At 40.9% G+C, this 19,415-nt stretch overlaps 1 gene segment (V, D, J or C); it reads right to left on the bottom strand.

The window, feature by feature from the left end:
* LOC110574272 overlaps positions 1–16,138 on the bottom strand; it is a 47,151-nt gene extending 31,013 nt beyond the window's left edge. Inside the window, 4 exon segments of the C gene segment in view lie at positions 7,337–7,347; positions 12,126–12,137; positions 15,707–16,011; positions 16,096–16,138. Of these exon segments, the coding sequence occupies positions 7,337–7,347; positions 12,126–12,137; positions 15,707–16,011; positions 16,096–16,138 (371 nt within the window).
* Between the last annotated feature and the right edge of the window lie 3,277 nt (positions 16,139–19,415).

Raw genomic sequence — 19,415 nt, 5'->3', positions numbered from 1 at the left:
AATAATAACCCATATAAGCAGTGATGCCTCAATATATCGAGCATTAGCCTTGCTCCAAGCACTTGTAAGAGCTTTATATGTATTATTGACATTACTCTTCTCAACACCTCCTTCGGGTTAATATGTTTTCTATTTTAAAATAAAGAAAATGAATCAGAGATATGTTATGCAATTTATCCAGAGTAAGACAGCAAATATGGGGAGGTTGGATATATAATAAAGGGTCATTGAAGAAACACTGAGAAATAGGGAAACCTAAAACAACAATAAATGTCACTCTCAGTGTATCATTCTAGAGTGGTGATTGAGAAATGTTTTCTGTAGAGGGCCAAATGGCTTTGTGGGTCTCTGCCACAACTACTCAACTCTGCCATTGTAGTGCAAAAGTAGCTACAGACAATTTGTAAACATATGGACAAGGTTGTGTTTCAGTAAAACTTTATTTACAAAACTGGGGGTTGCTAGGTATGGACATAGTTGCCTGACTCCCTGTTCCATGGTAACCATTATGATAAATTGTAGTGTTTAAGTTTTGTTTTTCCTGGGAGATACAGTGTGGTAATATTATCCCACAGAAAATTATAAATATATAACTATATTAAGTATCTCTTATATGTATAGATATAGTTTATATTGTTATATGAACAATCTCATTATTAAATGTAAAAATCAATAAAATATTGACTGTTATGTATACGTAATAGAAGCTTTTTGATAAAATGTACAAAATCTGTACATGTACCAAGAAGAATTAAAAACACCTATCCTTCCAGGAACGTCCACTCTTTAAAGAATTCCTTTGCATTTGTTCTTTTTATGTATTTGAGAGCTTACTATATATAAACCAGTTCTGTATTTGACATTTTCCATGCTAATATGTGGTGAATATGTTCAAGTTTACTCATAATTGATCAAAAAACATGTTTTTAATGGCTCCATAATATTTTGTCACTTCAAAGCCTCATAGTTAAGGTGCCCTTTTCCCTCCTGTTCATCACTGTAGTGTTTCCCTGTTGTCGAGTGTTGAAAAGTCAGGGTGGCTCCATCTCTTTTTTTTTTTTTTTAAGATTTTATTTATTTGACAGAGAGAAACACAGCGAGAGGGAACACAAGCAGGGGGAGTGGTAGAAGGAGAAGCAGGCTTCCCGCGGAGCAGGGAGCCCAATGCGGGGCTCGATCCCAGGACTCTGGGATCATGACCTGAGCCGAAGAAAGACGCTTAACGACTGAGCCACCCAGGCGCCCCAGGGTGGCTCCATCTCTTGAGATCCATCTCCAGGTAGCCACGTTAATCAAACTCTGCACTGTTCTTTGAGTATCAGATGAAGTAATCTGTATTTAGCACAGACAATGTGAGAAGCCTAGTCCCTCTTTTCATTCACTTCTTTCTGGAAAGGGTTCATGTTCTCTGACTCTATATTCCATTCAGGGGTCTTCTTACTTTGTTTCTGTAGACACTTTAGGGGATAGGTGAGGCCCTGTTGAGATTCAGGCCCTCGGGTTCCTCCTTTTGGGGACCCATCCCAGTCAGGAATCATGATGGACAGGGCGTGGGATGCAAGATCCTGAGTTTGCCCCTGGAAAGGTTCTGACACTGCTGTCACAGGAATTCATTCTGCTTCCATAGCATCTCTGCACTTGATAGCACCACCTGATTCTTAGAAGGAGAAACAATGAATGTCATGATCTCAGGAACTAGAGGTAAATGGTAGGCATGGCAATTATGTGATCAGATATCCGTGATACCAGAGGCAACAAATTTTTGTGAAGTAAAGGTTTTTCGTCATCCTTTGAAAGTAGACTCCTAAGTGATGGGAGGGGATTTTTATATTTTCACACATTACACTGTGTGTTTCCTTATTTCTTGAAAACTCACAACCATCCAGTTACTAATCACAAAACTCAATTCTCAAGAATTATCTTTCATTTTATTAATTTGTGAGGGACATTGCCTTTCTTTTCTTTAGAGATGTAGGAAGGGTGTATTATCTTTCTTTTTAACCATCTGATCCTTATTCAGGATCTTTGGTTTCTTTGTAGAACCCTGGAGAACAAAGTCAGAGGCATATCCACCATGTTGGAGGCACCTGATGTGCTCAGGGGTCTCTTCCAATGGAACAGTGCTGGTCTTCTCCCAGCATTGATCCCTGAATGTGGAGTGAGGTGCCGCTTCTACCTCTAGGATACAGGATTTATACCTTGGTTTCTCCTATACCCCAAATACCTGATGTTTACTTCAGGATTTAATGGTCACTGGATTCCTTCAGGATAGCCACAGACACTAATAAAAGACATACAATTTTTACATCTGACAGATCATTGCACCTTTGAAGAACTGTAATGGCAGTGAATAAAATCAGTAAGTAATAACAACCAGAAATATTTATGTAAAATGTATACCCCTTCCTGTCTTCATTCTGAACCATTCAAATACTAGCCTTCCTTGCCTCTACAGTGAAATAACAGAAAAACAGATTTTTCTCTGAACCATCTGCCCTGTATCTTCATAGTTTCCGGGCAGCTGAATTTAGTGGGAAATGGTGTCAAATTGCTATAATTTGGACCACAAGTGCTGATATTACATGGGGCTCATGGTGTGAGCTGAAGCTACAATGTCTTCCTGCAAACTTCAGGAAATACTGCAGAGCGAGCAGGTCAGACTGGGCGCCCAGCTGTGCAGCCTCTGTGGTTGCCCATATTGAGAAGGATGGGGTGGGTCAGACCTGAAGATGGTTCTTGTGTAGCTTCTCTTGGCAACGCTGATGCTGTGGATCCTATTCCAGCTGCTACAGTAGTACACGGCCTCGTCTTCTTTCTCTAGAAAATGTATTTTCAACGTTGCAGTGGAAGTGCCAGCATTTTTGCTTGCCTCAAGTTTGTTGTTCTTCCCACCTAAAGAAACTTGAACATGGTTTGTTATGACATTTGTTAGATGTTCTATCTCCTGATCTGGTTTCTGCCGGTAGAAGTATATGGTTTCACTGTTAAAGTCCTTAGCAGACACCTTGCATAATATGTGGGCACTCTTATCTTTTTCTCTGGAAATTGATATTTCAGGTTGCTCCAACGTTGCCTGCCCAAGGCCAACTGCAAGCAAAGAAGAGAAATTCCCATGAACAAATGATATGGAAAAAATTTCTTGAATCTCTCCTGTAGACTGAAGTGACTGGGGGACAACTCACAGGCCCAGAGGCAGGAGAAGATGACTGCTTCTAGCAGTAGCATCCCGTTGGCCTGGCTGGGTCCCCAATGACAAGGTAAGAAGTGAGGTCCCTATTAGCAGGACTTGTCATGTCAGTCGCTGGAGGGCGGGGCTGGTTCAGGTTTCTCAGTAGTTCCCTGGGGTTCTTCATGATCAGCCACAGATATGAGCAGATCTGGGGCTTTCTGTGCCCCGTAAGTGCTGGGCAGATGGGGTAAGAGGGCTCCCAATCTGGAAAGAAATTCCTGGTTTGAATGTTTCCATCTGAGTTTGGCAGGATGGTTCTCACACCCACTCAGCCATTTCCCCCTGGAATCCATACTGCAGAAACATTGCTCAGAAACATAAGGACAGACCTCCTGTGTTCAGCCCCTATGTCTGTCTGTCTCTGATTTGCTGTTGATCTGAGACTCAGATAGGATACCTGACCTTTACTCTTTGTAATACAGCACAACAAAACAATAACCAGACACTGAAATATCTCACTGACGTTACTGAATATGCCATGTACACAAGCACCAGAGTATTTTGTGTTTTCTAAAGTTAATTGAGTGGTCACCAGTCATATTAGGACTCAGAGAAATCAAATTTCATTTAAAACGGGGGTGCTTCCAAGAAGGGACTAGGATGCAATTGCTGGGGATACAGGGGTCAGAGCAGTCTCTGGAAATCAGTTTCTATTCGCCCTGGGCCTTGCAACTGTCTCATGAGCATGATGTCACAGGCATGATCATTTTCAAAGAAATGTTGTGTTTCATATCTAATGATAAGCTTTATAATTAATATACATCTAATATCCATTGTGGACTTGCAGTTTGTCAGGCATTGTTTTAAAACATTTTCTTGTACTATTTTATTTAATCCTCTCCACAGCCATATGTGATAGCTGTTATGATTAATCTCCACTTCACAAAAGAGGACAGTGGAAAAGAAAAGTGACTCATGCAAAGATACAGAACCAGTAAATATGAGAACACATATAAGAGTTGTTCCTTGAAGAAAATATGAGAAAAAATGAGATATAAAAATAACAACACCAGGCACCCATCATTTACCATTACTTTGAATTTTTTTTACATATTTACAAATAGAAGCAAGCTTGCTTGGAATTTTATATATACATGTACATTTTAAAGTGAGATTTGCATATTTGGCTTTCTATTTTCTTTATTTGGTTAACTTATTACTGTGAGCAATATTACAATTCTTTTAAATTATGTATGAGAATATTATTTTTAAGTGCCAGAGTTAATTAAACACCCTCCTCTACCACTTAACCCATTTAGTTAACATTGTGTTTTGAAATTTATCAGGTCCTTAAAATGTTATTGTGTATGTTTTTAATGACCTATGAAAATAGGTACCCTCCTATACTACTTACTCCTTTGGATGGTGGCTGAGTTATTTAATTATTTCATATGTGAGTGTCTATATCTCTAATTGTCACAATAAATATCTTTCAGAAATTTAATTATGTTATCACTCTAAAAATGATAATGAACATAATGTACATTCTGTGCCTGGCAATAGTATGTGCTTTTTATGTTTTCAAGTTATATTTTTATTATTACTGAAAAACAGGAAAAAGACTTTGTTAAATAATATTTTAATTGTGGGGTGCCTGGGTGGCTCAGTAGGTTAAGCGTCCAACTCTTGATTTCGGCTCAGGTCATGATCTCAGGGTTGTGAGATCCATCCCCGTTGGGCTCCACACTGAGCCTGCTTAAGATTCTCTCTCTCCCTCTCTTTCTGCCCCTCCCCCCAACGCACACACAAGCTCTCTCTTAAAAAAGAAAAATAATATTTTAATTGTAAAAATTCTTGTAGTCCCTTTCTTGAAAATGTATAAAATCAGTAAAAGAATAAGGGAGGAAGTAACCCATCCACCCTTTAAGGGAAAAAGGCTATCTTAAAACTCAGATATTCCAGGGGTGCCTGGGGGGCTCAGTCAGTTATGTGTCCAATTCTTGATTCAGCTCAGGTCCTGATCTCAGAGTCATGATCTCAAGGTCCTGAGATCGAGCCCTGCATCAGGCTCTGTGCTGAGCATGGAGTCTGCTTTGTTCTAGGCACCACCAACATCTCCTTTCATGGGTGCTATTTGTCATGGTTTAGCATAAGCAGAGGAAGGGCTCCAGGTGACATGACCTCTGTGGGAGAATAAAACTATGCCAGCTACAAATTTCCAAAACATCATCCTTATTGAACATTTTGATTTCTTACTTTGGTCCACGTACAAGGTTTTGACCACTCTCCATGTTGTTGATCCATGATATTTTCTGCTAAAGCAAGTTCACAATACAGAGAAGATATGTGATTTTTCTTAGCCTTTTCCCCTCCACTAGCAGGTAGGGTTCTGGGGAAGATTGTCCACAATGGGAACTCTTCCAGATGTCTGCCCACTGTGCCCCTTTCACCCTGGCTTCTTGAATGACCGGTCATTCTGTCCTGACCAAGCTCTGCTGGGCTGGGCAGCAGGAGTGGGACCACCTGTGTTTATCCACAAATGCCAGAGTATATTCTTGTAAAGTTAACAAACACTCAGGGAATTCAAAGTGACCCAATAGTGCAATCAAAACAGCATGGACTATGTATTTGGAAACATATCTGTTCCTCTCTAAGCATCAATTCTTTCTTCCATGAAATAAGTTTATTTACAGATTTTTATCATGATCACATGATTTCCTGGACAGACACAACATTTAGCTCATTATCTGGCAGACAATGGAGCTAAATGGATATCAATTCCATTTTGTTCATTGCAGCACCTTCAGGCTGAGCTTTCACACTTACTGAAAATCTCTGGGGAATGAAATACTGCACCTTGCTTCTCTCTGAGATAATCAGACCGTTTCAACATAGAGTCTCTAAATAGGAACCCAAGTCAACACCAGACATTTGGGTGCATGGTTAGTGACATCTGTGGGGGTACAACTGATAGCCATCAGACTCCCTTTCCTCTTTCCTCTGCTACCAAGGCATTGACCAGAGAGGCTCAGGAAGTAGTGCAGGCTGAGGCTGAGGCCCAGTCAGGGCTGAGGTCTGGGCTTGGGACCAGTGTTGCTCGGCGTTGGGAAGGATGTGGTCACAATCATAAGGGGGGGAAGGGTGTGCTTATTAACTTGGCTGTAATGATACTGTATGCCTAGGGGCCTTTATATTAGGTCAAAATCATGTCCTCTTCTTCTGTGCATTTTACATTAAGGATCAAAGAGGAACAGACAGAGTTTTATGTGCCTCATGGTTGTATTTTTTTGTCTGTAACTGATATTGAACAAGGTTTTTTTTCCAAGGAATTATCTGATTCGCAAAAACCTGATTTGGTGTTTGTCAGTACCTGTGTGTATGAAGAGTTAAATACGGATACTCTGTGATGAAAATGTCATTTCTCCTATTGAAATAAATTTTTTCAATTGCTTCAATTATAGCTGTGCATGTGCAACTATAAACAAAAGAATAGCGTTTCCAAAAAAAAAAAAAAAGCCAAAGTTGTCAAGGAATAAAACATTAATTTTTTAAAAATCCTTCAACCAATCTGAGAAGTAGGGGAACACATTCACATTCCAAGAGGGAAGAGCAAATGAATATTTGTAGCCATAACATCCTGTCTGCTCAGGCTGTATGCCCAAGAAGAAGATGAGGAAGAGATAGAGAACCTGGAACATGAAAAAGAGGGAGTCTGCCAGAGTGTTAACAGTGGAAATGGGTGTCTCAGGGCCCGGTGCCCAGATCAGTCATTTCTGAGATTGCTCTTATGGTCAGCTTTACCCATATCTATCTGATACCAAGTGAGCAACAAGCAGTCCATTTACTAAGGTAAAAGTTACCCCTAGGATAATTCTTAGGAAGATTATTATTTCAATATTATTTAGTTGATTTCAGTAGGAAAGTTGGCCCACAAGTTACCAAGATGACCTGACATCACCTTTTGACTTCTTAGGTGAGAGTCATCACTGGTCTCTCTGCCCATCTAACCCACAGGACACAGGTCAAACACTTCCAAGACCCTTTATACAGACCTCGGCTCTGAATCTACGGTGGCCCAAGGGCCTGGGAGTCCCCTTGTTTGGTATGGAAGTGGGTGTGCTGTCTCCCCAACTCCTCATTGGAAGAAGAGAGAGGTTGCCATGACACTCCCAATTGTACTCTTTAGAGAAAGACTCCATGGAATCAATCCCCAAGGATTTAGGTTCTCCTTGTATCTGGGCTGGATGTAGCTCAGGAACCCAAGATTGGAGTTATCAATTTTGTCCATCTCCTAAGGTAGCTAGGCCAGGGTTTCTCAACCTCAGCATTATTGACATTTTGGGCTCAATATTTGTTTGACATGGGGGTGGGGCTGTCTTGTGCCCAGTAGGATGTTTAGCAGCATTCCTGGCCTCTACTCAACGAGATATCTATAGCACCCCCAACCTTTTGTGATGACCAGAAATGTTTTCAGACGCTGCCAATATCCTCTGGAGGGGGGATTGCACCCAGTTAAGAATCACTGGTCTAGGCCCCTTCCTGTAGGATACAGGCATATGTTCTTACTCTTGTCTTGAGCTTGAGGTTGAGTTTCAGCCAGCCAAGAATGGGACAAAATGAAGCTACCATTAAACATCCAGCACACAAAAGTTCTATTCACTCATGAACAACATCATTAATTCTTTAGTATGTTCTCTGTCTTTGGTGATTTCTCTCCCTTATCTGGGTGAGTGTAACAGCAAATGACCCTGTCACTTTGTTAGGATATAGGTTCTGCCTTGTTTGACCAGTTCTTTCTGTTACTTTCATAAAACCTGTGCTAAATATCACTTTTGCTACATCAGCTATATGTTTTGTCATTGTTAAATTTCCCTACTGCATCAAGCATGGTGCCTTCCCTTTGGTGAGAGCTCCTTAGATATTGGTTATCATTAAATGATAATTCATATTGTAGATCTTATTAGAACAAATGAAAGATGTTAAAATAAAACTATAAATCTTTACTTTAATATGGTATTTACAATATCCAAAACATCTATATTCTTTAGTTCATTTTATCTAGATGATGATATTTTGAGGCAAACAGTGATTTCCAGAGGGATGAGGATGTAATGTTAGGCTTCTCAGGTAGTGAATGGTGGAGCTGAAAGTCAAATTTGTTTCTTTAACACCAAGTCCACACATTGTACTATAGAAGAGAGCCTAAAGGCATTCTGCACAGTTCTCATTTTTTTTAATTTTATTTTTATTATGTTATGTTAGTCACCATACAGAGCATCATTAGTTTTTGATGTAGTGTTCCATGATTCATTGTTTTTTATAACCCTGAGTGCACTGCTTTAAAAAATATATATATATACATTTATATATATATATATATATATATATATAAATCAGTTTAGTTAACATAGAGTGTATTATTAGTTTCAGGGGTAGAATTTAGTGATTGATCAGTTGCATGTAACACCCAGTACTCATCACAAGTGCCCTCCTTAATGCCCATCACCTAGTTACCCCATCTCCCCACCCACTTCCCCTCCAGCAACCCTCAGTTTGTTTCCTATGGTTAAGAGCCCCCACTGCTTTTAAATCTAATTCTGCATGTTATTGGCATGATTTATTGGTTATCTAACACTCAGTGTCCTCAACTATAAATGAAATAGGAGTTCAGGGTCTGACATCTACTTGCACCTCTCCCCATGTCAGGTCCTCCCTGGCAGCCGTAGAGGAAGTGAGCATAACTTGACCATTTTAGCCAGGGTTGCTGTTTTGTCTTTCAAACATCTGAGCTCCAACAAGCTCCTGGGAGGAACCCTCATCAGAGTGGACTCCTGTCTGTGTCTTATCTACATCCTCTTTAAATGGGGCCCGGGTCACAAATAATAATGACATGTGCTATGGTTATTGAACTCTTACTGTTTGACAGGCATGGATCCTAGTGCTTTGCATGTATTAACTCTGTATGTCTTTCAACAACTCTCTGAGGTAGGACTTATTATACCCTTTTAAATGCTGGAGAGACTGGATCTCAGAATGTTGAGCTGGTTAACTGTATGTTCTGTGTGGGCACCTATATACACTAGGGAACAGGGTCATCAAAGTTGGAAAGGGACACACTCCATCACAATGTCTGAACTCAATTAATGCTCTGTATAGAGGTCTCCAAACATTATTGGTTCACTTTTGAATTTTTACAACAGTGGTTATGTCCTTCATGAACCTCTTCTCTCCAAATTTGGGCACAATGACCTCCGTTCCACCATAGGGCCTAATGCTCATGTTTTCATCACCAGGGTTATTCCATTTCTGAGCAGCAATCAGGCTGTTACCGGTGGGGCTGGGAGTATATCCAGGGGCATTTCAAATTCAGCAAACAAAGTAGTCAAAACAACTTCTCAATTCAGTCACCATGATTGACCTGGAGGTCCTTTACTCTCTTGTCCATCCAACTCTGGAGAGTATTTCTGTACTCCTCAGCAGGCTGAGAGTGGGAGAGGGCAGCATCAAAGGCGGTAATCAAGGAGCACATCCTTGTGTTCCATCTTGATGTTTTCTTTTGCTCAATAAGCAGCTTTTGTTATGCCTATATTTTCTTGGAGAAAAAATCTTGGAATCCAGAAGTCAGAAAAAAATTGATTTCATAATAAAATTCTCTGCAGAAAATTGTCTGCAGATTGTCTCTAAGTTCGTATCAGAGGGATCAACTGAAATAACTTTGTGTGGCTCTGGGGAATGGAATATGTTACAGATAAAAAAAAACTATTCAAACAATGGATGGTTAAATTCTACATTTCCCCCAAAATATCTTCTTCAAGAAGTTTTGTTTTGTTTTGCTCATCACCCTGGATCACGAGCTTAGATTTTGTAATCAGATCTGGATTTAGATTCCAATTTACTATCAGGGCACTTAATTTATCGAAGTTTAAATTTCTATCTATAAAATATCTATAAAATTGAGATGATGATAATAATGGCTATCTCGAAGTATTGTTATTAGGATTATGTAACAGAAAGTATATGAAGTACTTAATACAGTGCCTAGTCGACAAGGAATACTCAATTAGCGATAGAGCTAATCTTATCAGAACATTACATTATATTTATTCATTTTCATATGAAACTAAGCTCTTGAGAGACTGACTGCACATTCACCGCTACACACAGAAACCACTGAATTCTTTGTTTTGATTTGGCTGAACAAAGAAAAGGAGTAAAGTCAAAGAAATTTGTTGACCCATGAACTGCAAATGCTAATTGCAGTTCCAGAATATATGCACTTCCAGAATATAACTGCAGATTTTTGGTAATTATTTTGTAACCTCAATTTAGAGGTTCAAAAATAAAGACAACAGAACTATAGTGGCTAGGAATGATCAGCTTGGGATTGAACCAATTAAAAATTGACTCATAGATGGCACAAAAGTAGATTGAGGAAGATCAGAAAGGATAAATCAATTACAACAAATGTGAGAGGCTGAATTTTGTTGACATTATTGAAAGTGGCAGGTATTTCTCTAGTCTCAATTATTTAATAAGAGTTGGGATTGTTTCACTGCTATACACTCGTTTACTGTATTAAAGAACATCAAGAACACAAAATTGGATTCATCATAATATTGGTTCATAAGGCACTATAGTCATTTATCTACACATGGATCCTTTTATGTTATTTATTTTATTTGACTTATGTGTTGATGACTTACTTAACAAGTCAACAAATACCAGAGAATCCATTATTTAACCAAAGAACAAAAGCATTGCAAATAATCTACATACTCTTTTCTTAGTTCATCAAATAGAAAAGCATAGAATTTAATGATAATCTCTCAACACTTGTCCTGTTTCCTGTTTTGTTACTGAAGGAACAGGGCACATCCTGTTCTGTTAGACATGGGACCTTGGTGGCTTTGTGAAAAGTGAAATGAATCAATTTAGATATAATCTCTCCCCTATTCCCCCAAATTGTTTTACTAATCTGGGGACAAACATAATCACTTATTTGACCATCTGCTTGATTTTTTCTTTTTGCTCCTGCAGATGGACTGTCCACCTCTCTTTACCTTGCCCTGGGCATAATGAGCAGACCTTCCTGAGCTGCATCTGTGGTCTTCCTTATCTTCTGGTTGCTGTTGGAAGCAGTCAGTGGGAGCAACAGCAGGAGACTGGGAAGTGGGAACAAAGTGAGCTCAGGGTTCCCTCTATGACAAGTGGCTTTAGGTTGGCTGCATCTTCCCTGGGTGCAACATATGGTGCCATTTACCCCAGAGCCAGAGGTTTATGCTCAGGAACCAAGAGGTGCAGGTGGGAGTGGCCATTTCCTTTCGTACCAGTTAACCTACTGGAGGAATTTGTTTCTTTTCTCCTAGGGCCCTGGATCCACAGGCTTGGAAATCTAATGCCCAAGAAGGAATGCTTATGTCAGGTGACATGGTAATGGTTCTTTGAACTTCAACCTCGACTGGTCAACATTGGATAGAAATCAGAGCAAAGATGCCCATCAGTGGAATCCATAGGGGTTAGCCTCCTGGAGCACAGAGCAGGGTGGAGAAACATGGAATGTCGATCCTGGGTGGGAAACAAGGTTTTGGAGAATCCTTCCTTTATGCCCCTCAGCATCCATGCTTGTCTTTTGACTGGGAGAGAAATCCGTGTCCCCAAAAAAGGGGACACAGAGTCCTAACTGAAATTTTATCTTTTCTCAGTCTCCAGGTGAAGATTACATAAAAATGATTTTCTAGCAACATTCCCTGAAATTAGGAGATCATGTGTTCAGGCAATAAAAGTGCCAAACAACTTTGCTGAAGGAAACTATGGTTGTGTGCAAACTGCCTGCAATTCTGCTTGAGAGGATCTCATTCCTGCATCTGCATGTGGACACAAGATATGTAAAGAAAGAATGAAGTTACAGTACAGTGTTAATAAGAAGACTGAGTATTTGTGCCCCTCTCTGTAGTACCTGGTAACTGTCCTACACAGAGGAAAAGACCTTCTGTTCCCAGAAGTTACTCCGAGCTCTCCTAAGTGTGAACTTTGTCTCTAACTTGGCAGACAGTCAATGGGAATCAGGAGAGAAAATAAGATTTTGTTTTATAAAAGAAGCCAAGGTTGTTTGAGAAGAGGGGAGAAAAGTGATCAGGACAGAGCCAGTTACAGGCCTTTCTAACCATCAGATTTCACATGTTGTGTCTAAGTGCTCAATAATATGCAGCGATGTTTAGTACTAAGAACCTGGTGAATTTTTTTTTTCCAGTTTGTTTGTGTTTTACTGATGCTAGTGCTCAGGTCTTGACCACGTACTTCTTCAGCCAGGACAGCTGCTCCTTCCACAGCTGCTTCTTGGTCCTCAGGTTTTCCTCCTGCTTGTTCAGCCAGCGGCCCAGGCACCTGTCTTCTTGGGCTGCAGATCCATATCTTGGGCTTGTACTTCTTAACCTTGTAATTTCCTGATGTTCTCTTTCTGAGTCTGATTGATGATGGTGAGAACACAGGTGATGGATTTGTGAACAACTCTGTTCTTGGAGAGCTTGGCAACAGCGCCTCCTGTCACTTTATTGAGGCATAGCTGGACAGCTCCACCTTCAAGTCTTCCTGCTGTTTAAGCAGCTCCTCCTTCTTTTTGCCAGGAAGGTCTGGAGCCTTAATCTTGACCATGACTATATAATCCACCACCGCCTAGGGACTGAGGCCGGGGGCCATGTGAATTCTTTTTAAAATTAAATTTTAGAGTAAAATTCAAAAGCAATACAAGGTTTCTATGTGACAATTCAGGGAATGTGGAAGTGACAGAAAAAACTATCCTGATCCCAAATGTTTAGAAGTGACCTCTCCAAAGTTGTGCCCTTTCCTCTGTCCCAGGCTGCATCCCTGAACCTGAACATAAAGAACACCCAACACAAAAGAGTAAACATGAATTTCCAGGTGTGCCAGGCTATTTTTAGAATTGTGATTTTTACAAAGTGACTCTGAGGTAACAGACATCAATTTTTACACAGTACTACTCTGTATGGTCAGTTGGTAAAGGATAATGTAACTGTGAAATCATGATATTTAAGATGTTCTTAAACTTAATCAGCTTTAATATGATAACATAATGTTGGTCAAATTATTCAAACTCATTGTGTCTCACCCACCTCAGGAATGAAAGAAAATGAGTTGAGCCCAAATTATCAGGAGATTTTGAACATCCATCTATGCAAAACCCCCCACCATGGGGTAATGTGAACCCCTCTCTAATAGTCAAAATACCAATCTCACTTCAACAGATATTAATGGAGTCACCACTCTACTCAAATAAGAAGCTTTCAGTGTTTTTATGAATCAGACATTTAAACGACCATTTAATTAACAAATGTTTACTTAGGACAGGAGGGCTGGTTGGCCTCTGGCTAGTTTGCCTTTGCTGTGTGTGGCCAAAGTGTCCTTGGTAAAGCTCACCTTAGCCACAAGGAGAAGGGCAGGAGCAGTAAATGTCTCTAAAGTTGTACTTCCCCTACCCCACCATAGGGTTGTTTGCTCTGTGCACAAGGTCACTGTCCTTCTAGTTACGTGTAACTCAAAAGCACTATGGAATCATGTTGATAACTTGGATTTTAATTGATTGGGATGACTTCTCATGAAAGTGTCTTCATTCATATCTAATTTCTCTCTAACTAAACTGTAATAGTCACATCTCAGAGTCACTTATCTGTGGAGTCAGGCACTGAGAGGGAGCAACCAGAGGAAAGAGTCTGGTTGTAATAGGAAATGGGGAAGACAGATGAAGGAAGATCCCCCAAAACAGGATGAAGATAAATTTCTGCCCCTCCATACCCACCCTTTCCTGCACATGCTGAAGGTGTTAACCTTGACCCAGCCTTCAGTAGAGAGTCAGGGTGTTAGTTGGGCTCTTTCAAAAGAAGGCATGTCTAAATTAAAAATCTCCTACCACAAAAACAGAAGCTCAGGGAGATAGATGAGTCAGTGAACCCTAGGGACCAATTTCCTTGAGATCATTTAAACTTTGAATAATCATGTTTAGCAATGCAACTAAGGTATATTAGACTTTGAAATTTCAGTTGAAAATGTGTTTGATTCAGCTTAGACCTCTTCAGAGAGCTTTTTCTTCTTCCCCTCATATAGCCACAGGAGTTTTCCTGTTTGGGGCTAGAGGATCAGTAATACCAGTTTTCTTTTCTTTCTTTTTTTGGTCTTTTGAATCAGTTGACTACCTTTATGAGAAGGTAGTGAACATAGTGATATTTATGTAATTTTGCTTTATACAGAAATCAGTCACATAATTTTAACCATTAAATGTCCTCATTTTACAGATAAGAGAACAGAAGTCCAGGGAATCTGGTCCCAAAATCCCATATGGAGTAGCATTCAAGGAGAAGTGGAAGGTGGAGGGCCCCTGGTCTCACCCAGGGCTGATCCATCAACCTGCCTGAGGATCATGTCCCCCCACAGGAGTTGAGCGCCAAGCATGCCAGTTCATGAGGATGCTGAGAAGTTAGCCCTACTGTTTTCTGTGCTTTTGATCCCTGATGCTCCACTGTAAAGGAACTAGCAGTGGGTGGGGCAGCAACTTAGAAACTGGAATCAGGAGGCGACTTTCAATCTCAGTTTTCAATCATTTTTATGGTAAATCTCCAAAGAATCCTTCACCCTTGACATTATTTGCACAATATTTTATTTGCACATTCTTCAGGGTATAGTGATTTTTAAATTACCAGTGTATAAGAGTGCTGTTTAATAGAAAAAAATGTGGGTCAGCAATTGGAGCCAAGAATAAAAATTCTATAACTGCTACATTAAAAAAGTAAAAAGAAGTAAAATTCACTTTAGGACCATTTTTATTTAGTAATCCAAGATATCTGAAGTCATTTCAAACATGTAATCAGGGATGCCTGGGTGGCTCAGTCGTTAAGCGTCTGCCTTCGTCTCAGGTCATGATCTCAGGGTCATGGGATTGAGTCTCGCATTGGGCTCCCTGCTCAGTGGAGAGCCTGCTTCTCCCTCTGCCTGCAGCTCCCCCTGCTTGTGCTCTTGTCTGTCTGTCTGTCTCTCAAATAAATAAATAAAATCTTAAAAAAAACTAATTAATATAGAGATTAATGAGATTTTTAATCTTCTTTTTGTAGTCTTCGAAATAATGGTTTGCATGTTACACAAGCAGCCCATCTCAGCTTGGACTAGTGGACTAGGTATATTTCACATGCTCAGGAGCCACATGTGGCTAGTGGCTCCTGACTACTGCATTGAACAGAACAGATTCTGCTCCAAATGCTTCAGAAACGCTGCGCTGGACGATCTTTAGAAAAGTCTCTACAGACTGGACAGCTCCCTGGGTCTGCACCAACCTGCACGCCAGGGCTCCTTAGCCTGCAAGGTTCTGTGCAGTGGACCCGCGGAGGGGGCGTTGAGAGAGTCCGGGGTGCTGAGGCTGACCCCAGGGGCAACTCCGGGGACCCAGAGCCGGTGGAAGGTGCCAGGCATGGAGTGCCCTGGGAGACAGAGACCTTTTTGCTCAGGGACCTGGGGAGCAGGAGTGCTGTGCGCTTCCCAGGCAGCGCAGTAGTACAAGCCCTCGTCACGTTTCTCCAGCTTCAGCAATAACAGAGCACACCTATAACCATCCTTGGCCTCTATGGCGTTGACTTTATCCACTTTCTCGACCGAATCCCACTGGACATCCGATTGGTCCATGGCCAGGCGGAGGAGCCTCTGCGGGGCCTTTCCCTCCTGGTGGATGTACCAGTGGATGTAGCTGACCTTAGTGTTCGCTGTGCAGAGCAGGGTGGCTGAGCTACCCTCATGCGCCACGACTACTGCTGGCTGCTCCAGCCTGGTCTCTGCATGGCCATCTGCAAGGGGGACATCGGTGAGGCGGTGGCAGGAGCCTGAGGGCACCCCACGCACCCTACACCAGGGAGGGAGTCAGGACTTACCGGGAAACAGGATGACACAAAGGACAGCAAGGGGGCCCAGCATGACTCTCCTTCCCACCAGAGGGAGAAAAGCCCAGGGGGACCTCACAGCTGCTCCTGCTGGCAGGAGACCGCCTGGGTGGTGGCAGAAGGCGGGTAAGGGTCTGAGCCTCTGCTTCCTGAGGCACCTGCAGGTACTGGTGAGTCAGACCCTGCAGGGAAGGAGGGGCCTGAAATCAGGGACTAGTCTGACCACAAGGGGGCGGGACGGACTATCAATGGTCAGGGCCACGAGAAACACTGAGGAATGTTGGTGCTCCAGAGCACCAGCAATAATAGCAATCCTTTTTTCTTTTTGCTTTATTTTTTTTAATTTTATTATGTTATGTTAATCACCATACATTACATCGTTAGTTTTTGATGTAGTGTTCCCTGATTCATTGTTTGCATATAACACCCAGTACTCCATTCAGTATGTGCCCTCTTTAATACCCATCACCAGGCTAACCCCACCCCCGACCCCCTCCCCTCTAGAACCCTCAGTTTGTTTCTCAGAGTCCATAGTCTCTCATGGCTTGTCTCCCCCTCTGATTCCCCCCACCTTCATTTTCCCTTCCTGCTATCTTCTTTTTTTTTTAACATATTATTTGTTTCAGAGATACAGGTCTGTGATTCAACAGTCTTACACAATTCACAGCGCTCACCATAGCACATACCCTCTCCAATGTCTATCACCCAGCCACCCCATCCCTCCCACCCCACCCCCCACTCCAGCAACCCTCACTTTGATTCCTGAGATTAAGAATTCTTCGTATCAGTGAGAACATATGATTCATGTCTTTCTCTGATTGCCTTATTTCTCTGGCGTAATACCCTCCAGTTCCATTCACGTTGCAAATATCTTCTCCCATTCTGTCGGTTGTCTTTTGGTTTTGTTGACTGTTTCCTTTGCTTTGCAAAAGCTTTTTATCTTGATGAAGTCCCAATAGTTCATTGTTGCCCTTGCTTCCCTTGCCTTTGGTGATGTTTCCAGGAACAAGTTGCTGCAGCTGAGGTCAAAGAGGTTGCTGCCTATGTTCTCCTTTAGGATTTTGATGGACTCCTGTCTCACATTGAGGTCTTTCAACCATTTGGAGTCTATTTTTGTGTGTGGTGTAAGGAACTGGTCCAGTTTCATTTTTCTGCATGTGGCTGTCCAATTTTCCCAACACCATTTGTTGAAGAGACTGTCTTTGTTCCATTGGACATTCTTTCCTGCTTTGTCAAAGATGAGTTGACCATAGAGTTGAGGGTCCATTTCTGGGCTCTCTATTCTGTTCCACTGATCTATGTGTCTGTTTTTGTGCCAGTACCATGCTGTCTTGATGATGACAGCTTTGTAATAGAGCTGGAAGTTGGGAATTATGATGCCGCCAGCTTTGCGGTTTTTTTCAACATTCCTCTGGCTATTTGGGGTCTTTTCTGGTTCCATACAAATTTTAGGATGATTTGTTCCATTTCTTTGAAAAAAGTGGATGGTATTTTGATGGGGATTGCATTGAATTGCTCTAGGTAGCATTGACATCTTCACAATATTTGTTCTTCCAATCCATGAGCATGGACGTTTTTCCATTTCTTTGTGTCTTCCTCAATTTCTTTCATGAGTATTTTATAGTTTTCTGAGTACAGATCCTTTGCCTCTTTGGTTAGATTTATTCCTAGGTATCTTATGGTTTTGGGTGCAATTGGAAATGGGATCGACTCCTTAATTTCTCTTTCTTCTGTCTTGTTGTTGGTGTATAGGAATGCCACTGATTTCTGTGCATTGATTTTATATCCTGCCATTTTACTGAATTCCTGTATGAGTTCTAGCAGTTTTGGGGTGGAGTCTTTTGGATTTTCCACATAAAGTATCACATCATGTGCACAGAGTGAGAGTTTGACTTCTTCTTTGCCGATTTGGATGCCTTTTATTTCTTTTTGTTGTCTGATTGCTGTGGCTAGGACTTCTAATACTATGTTGAATAGCAGTGGTGATAGTGGACATCCCTGCCATGTTCCTGACCTTAGGGGGAAAGCTCTCAGTTTTTCCCCATTGAGAATGATATTCACTGTGGGTTTTTCATAGATGACTTCTATGATATTGAGGTCTGTACCCTCTATCCCTATACTCTGAAGAGTTTTGATCAAGAAAGATGCTGTACTTTGTCAAATGCCTTTTCTGCATCTATTGAGAGGATCATATGGTTCTTGTTCTTTCTTTTGTTAATGTATTGTATCACATTGATTGATTTGCGGATGTTGAACCAACCTTGCAGCCCAGGGATAAATCCCACTTGGTCATGGTGAATAATCCTTTTAATGTACTGTTGGATCCTATTGGCTAGTATTTTGGTGAGAATTTTTGCTTCCATGTTCATCAGGGATATTGGCAATTCTCCTTTTTGATGGGGTCTTTGGTTTTGGGATCAAGGTAATGGTGGCCTCATAAAACGAGTTTGGAAGTTTTCCTTCCATTTCTATTTTTTGGAACAGTTTCAGAAGAATAGGTATTAATTCTTCTTGAAATGTTTGGTAGAATTCCCCTGGGAAGCCATCTAGCCCTGGGCTCTTGTTTGTTGGAAGATTTTTGATGACTGCTTCAATTTCCTTAGTGGTTATAGGTCTGTTCAGGTTTTCTATTTCTTCCTGGTTCAGTTTTGGTAGTGGATACATCTCTAGGAATGCATCCATTTCTTCCAAATTATCTGATTTGCTGGCATAGAGTTGCTCATAATACGTTCTTATAATTATTTGTATTTCTTTGGTGTTGGTTGTGATCTCTCTGTTTCATTCATGATTTTATTTATTTGGGCCCTTTCTCTTTTCTTTTTGATAAGTCTGGCCAGGGGTTTATCAATCTTGTTAATTCATTCAAAGAACCAGCTCCTAGTTCTGTTGATCTGTTCTACTGTTCTTTTAGTTTCTATTTCATTGATTTCTGCCCTGATCTTTATTATTTCTCTTCTCCTGCTGGGTTTAGGCTTTATTTGCTGTTCTTTCTCCAGATCCTTTTGGTGTAGGGTTAGGTTGAGTATTTCAGTCCTTTCTTGTTTCTTGAGAAAGGCTTGTATTGCTCTATACTTTCCTCTTAGGACTGCCTTTGTTGCATCCCAATGATTTTGAACAGTTGTGTTTTCATTTTCATTTGTTTCTGTGAATTTTTTTAACTCTTCTTTAATTTCCTGGTTGACCCATTCATTCTTTAGCAGGATGCTCTTTAGCCTCCATTTGAGTTCTTTCCAACTTTCCTCTTGTGATTGAGTTCTAGTTTCAAAGCATTGTGGTCTGAAAATATGCAGGGAATGATCCCAATCTTTTCG

This window comes from Neomonachus schauinslandi, chromosome 12, assembly GCF_002201575.2.
Source record: "Neomonachus schauinslandi chromosome 12, ASM220157v2, whole genome shotgun sequence".
Taxonomy (NCBI): domain Eukaryota; kingdom Metazoa; phylum Chordata; class Mammalia; order Carnivora; family Phocidae; genus Neomonachus; species Neomonachus schauinslandi.
Note: the sequence above shows the minus strand (reverse complement) of the source record. Positions and strands in the feature narration are given on the sequence as shown.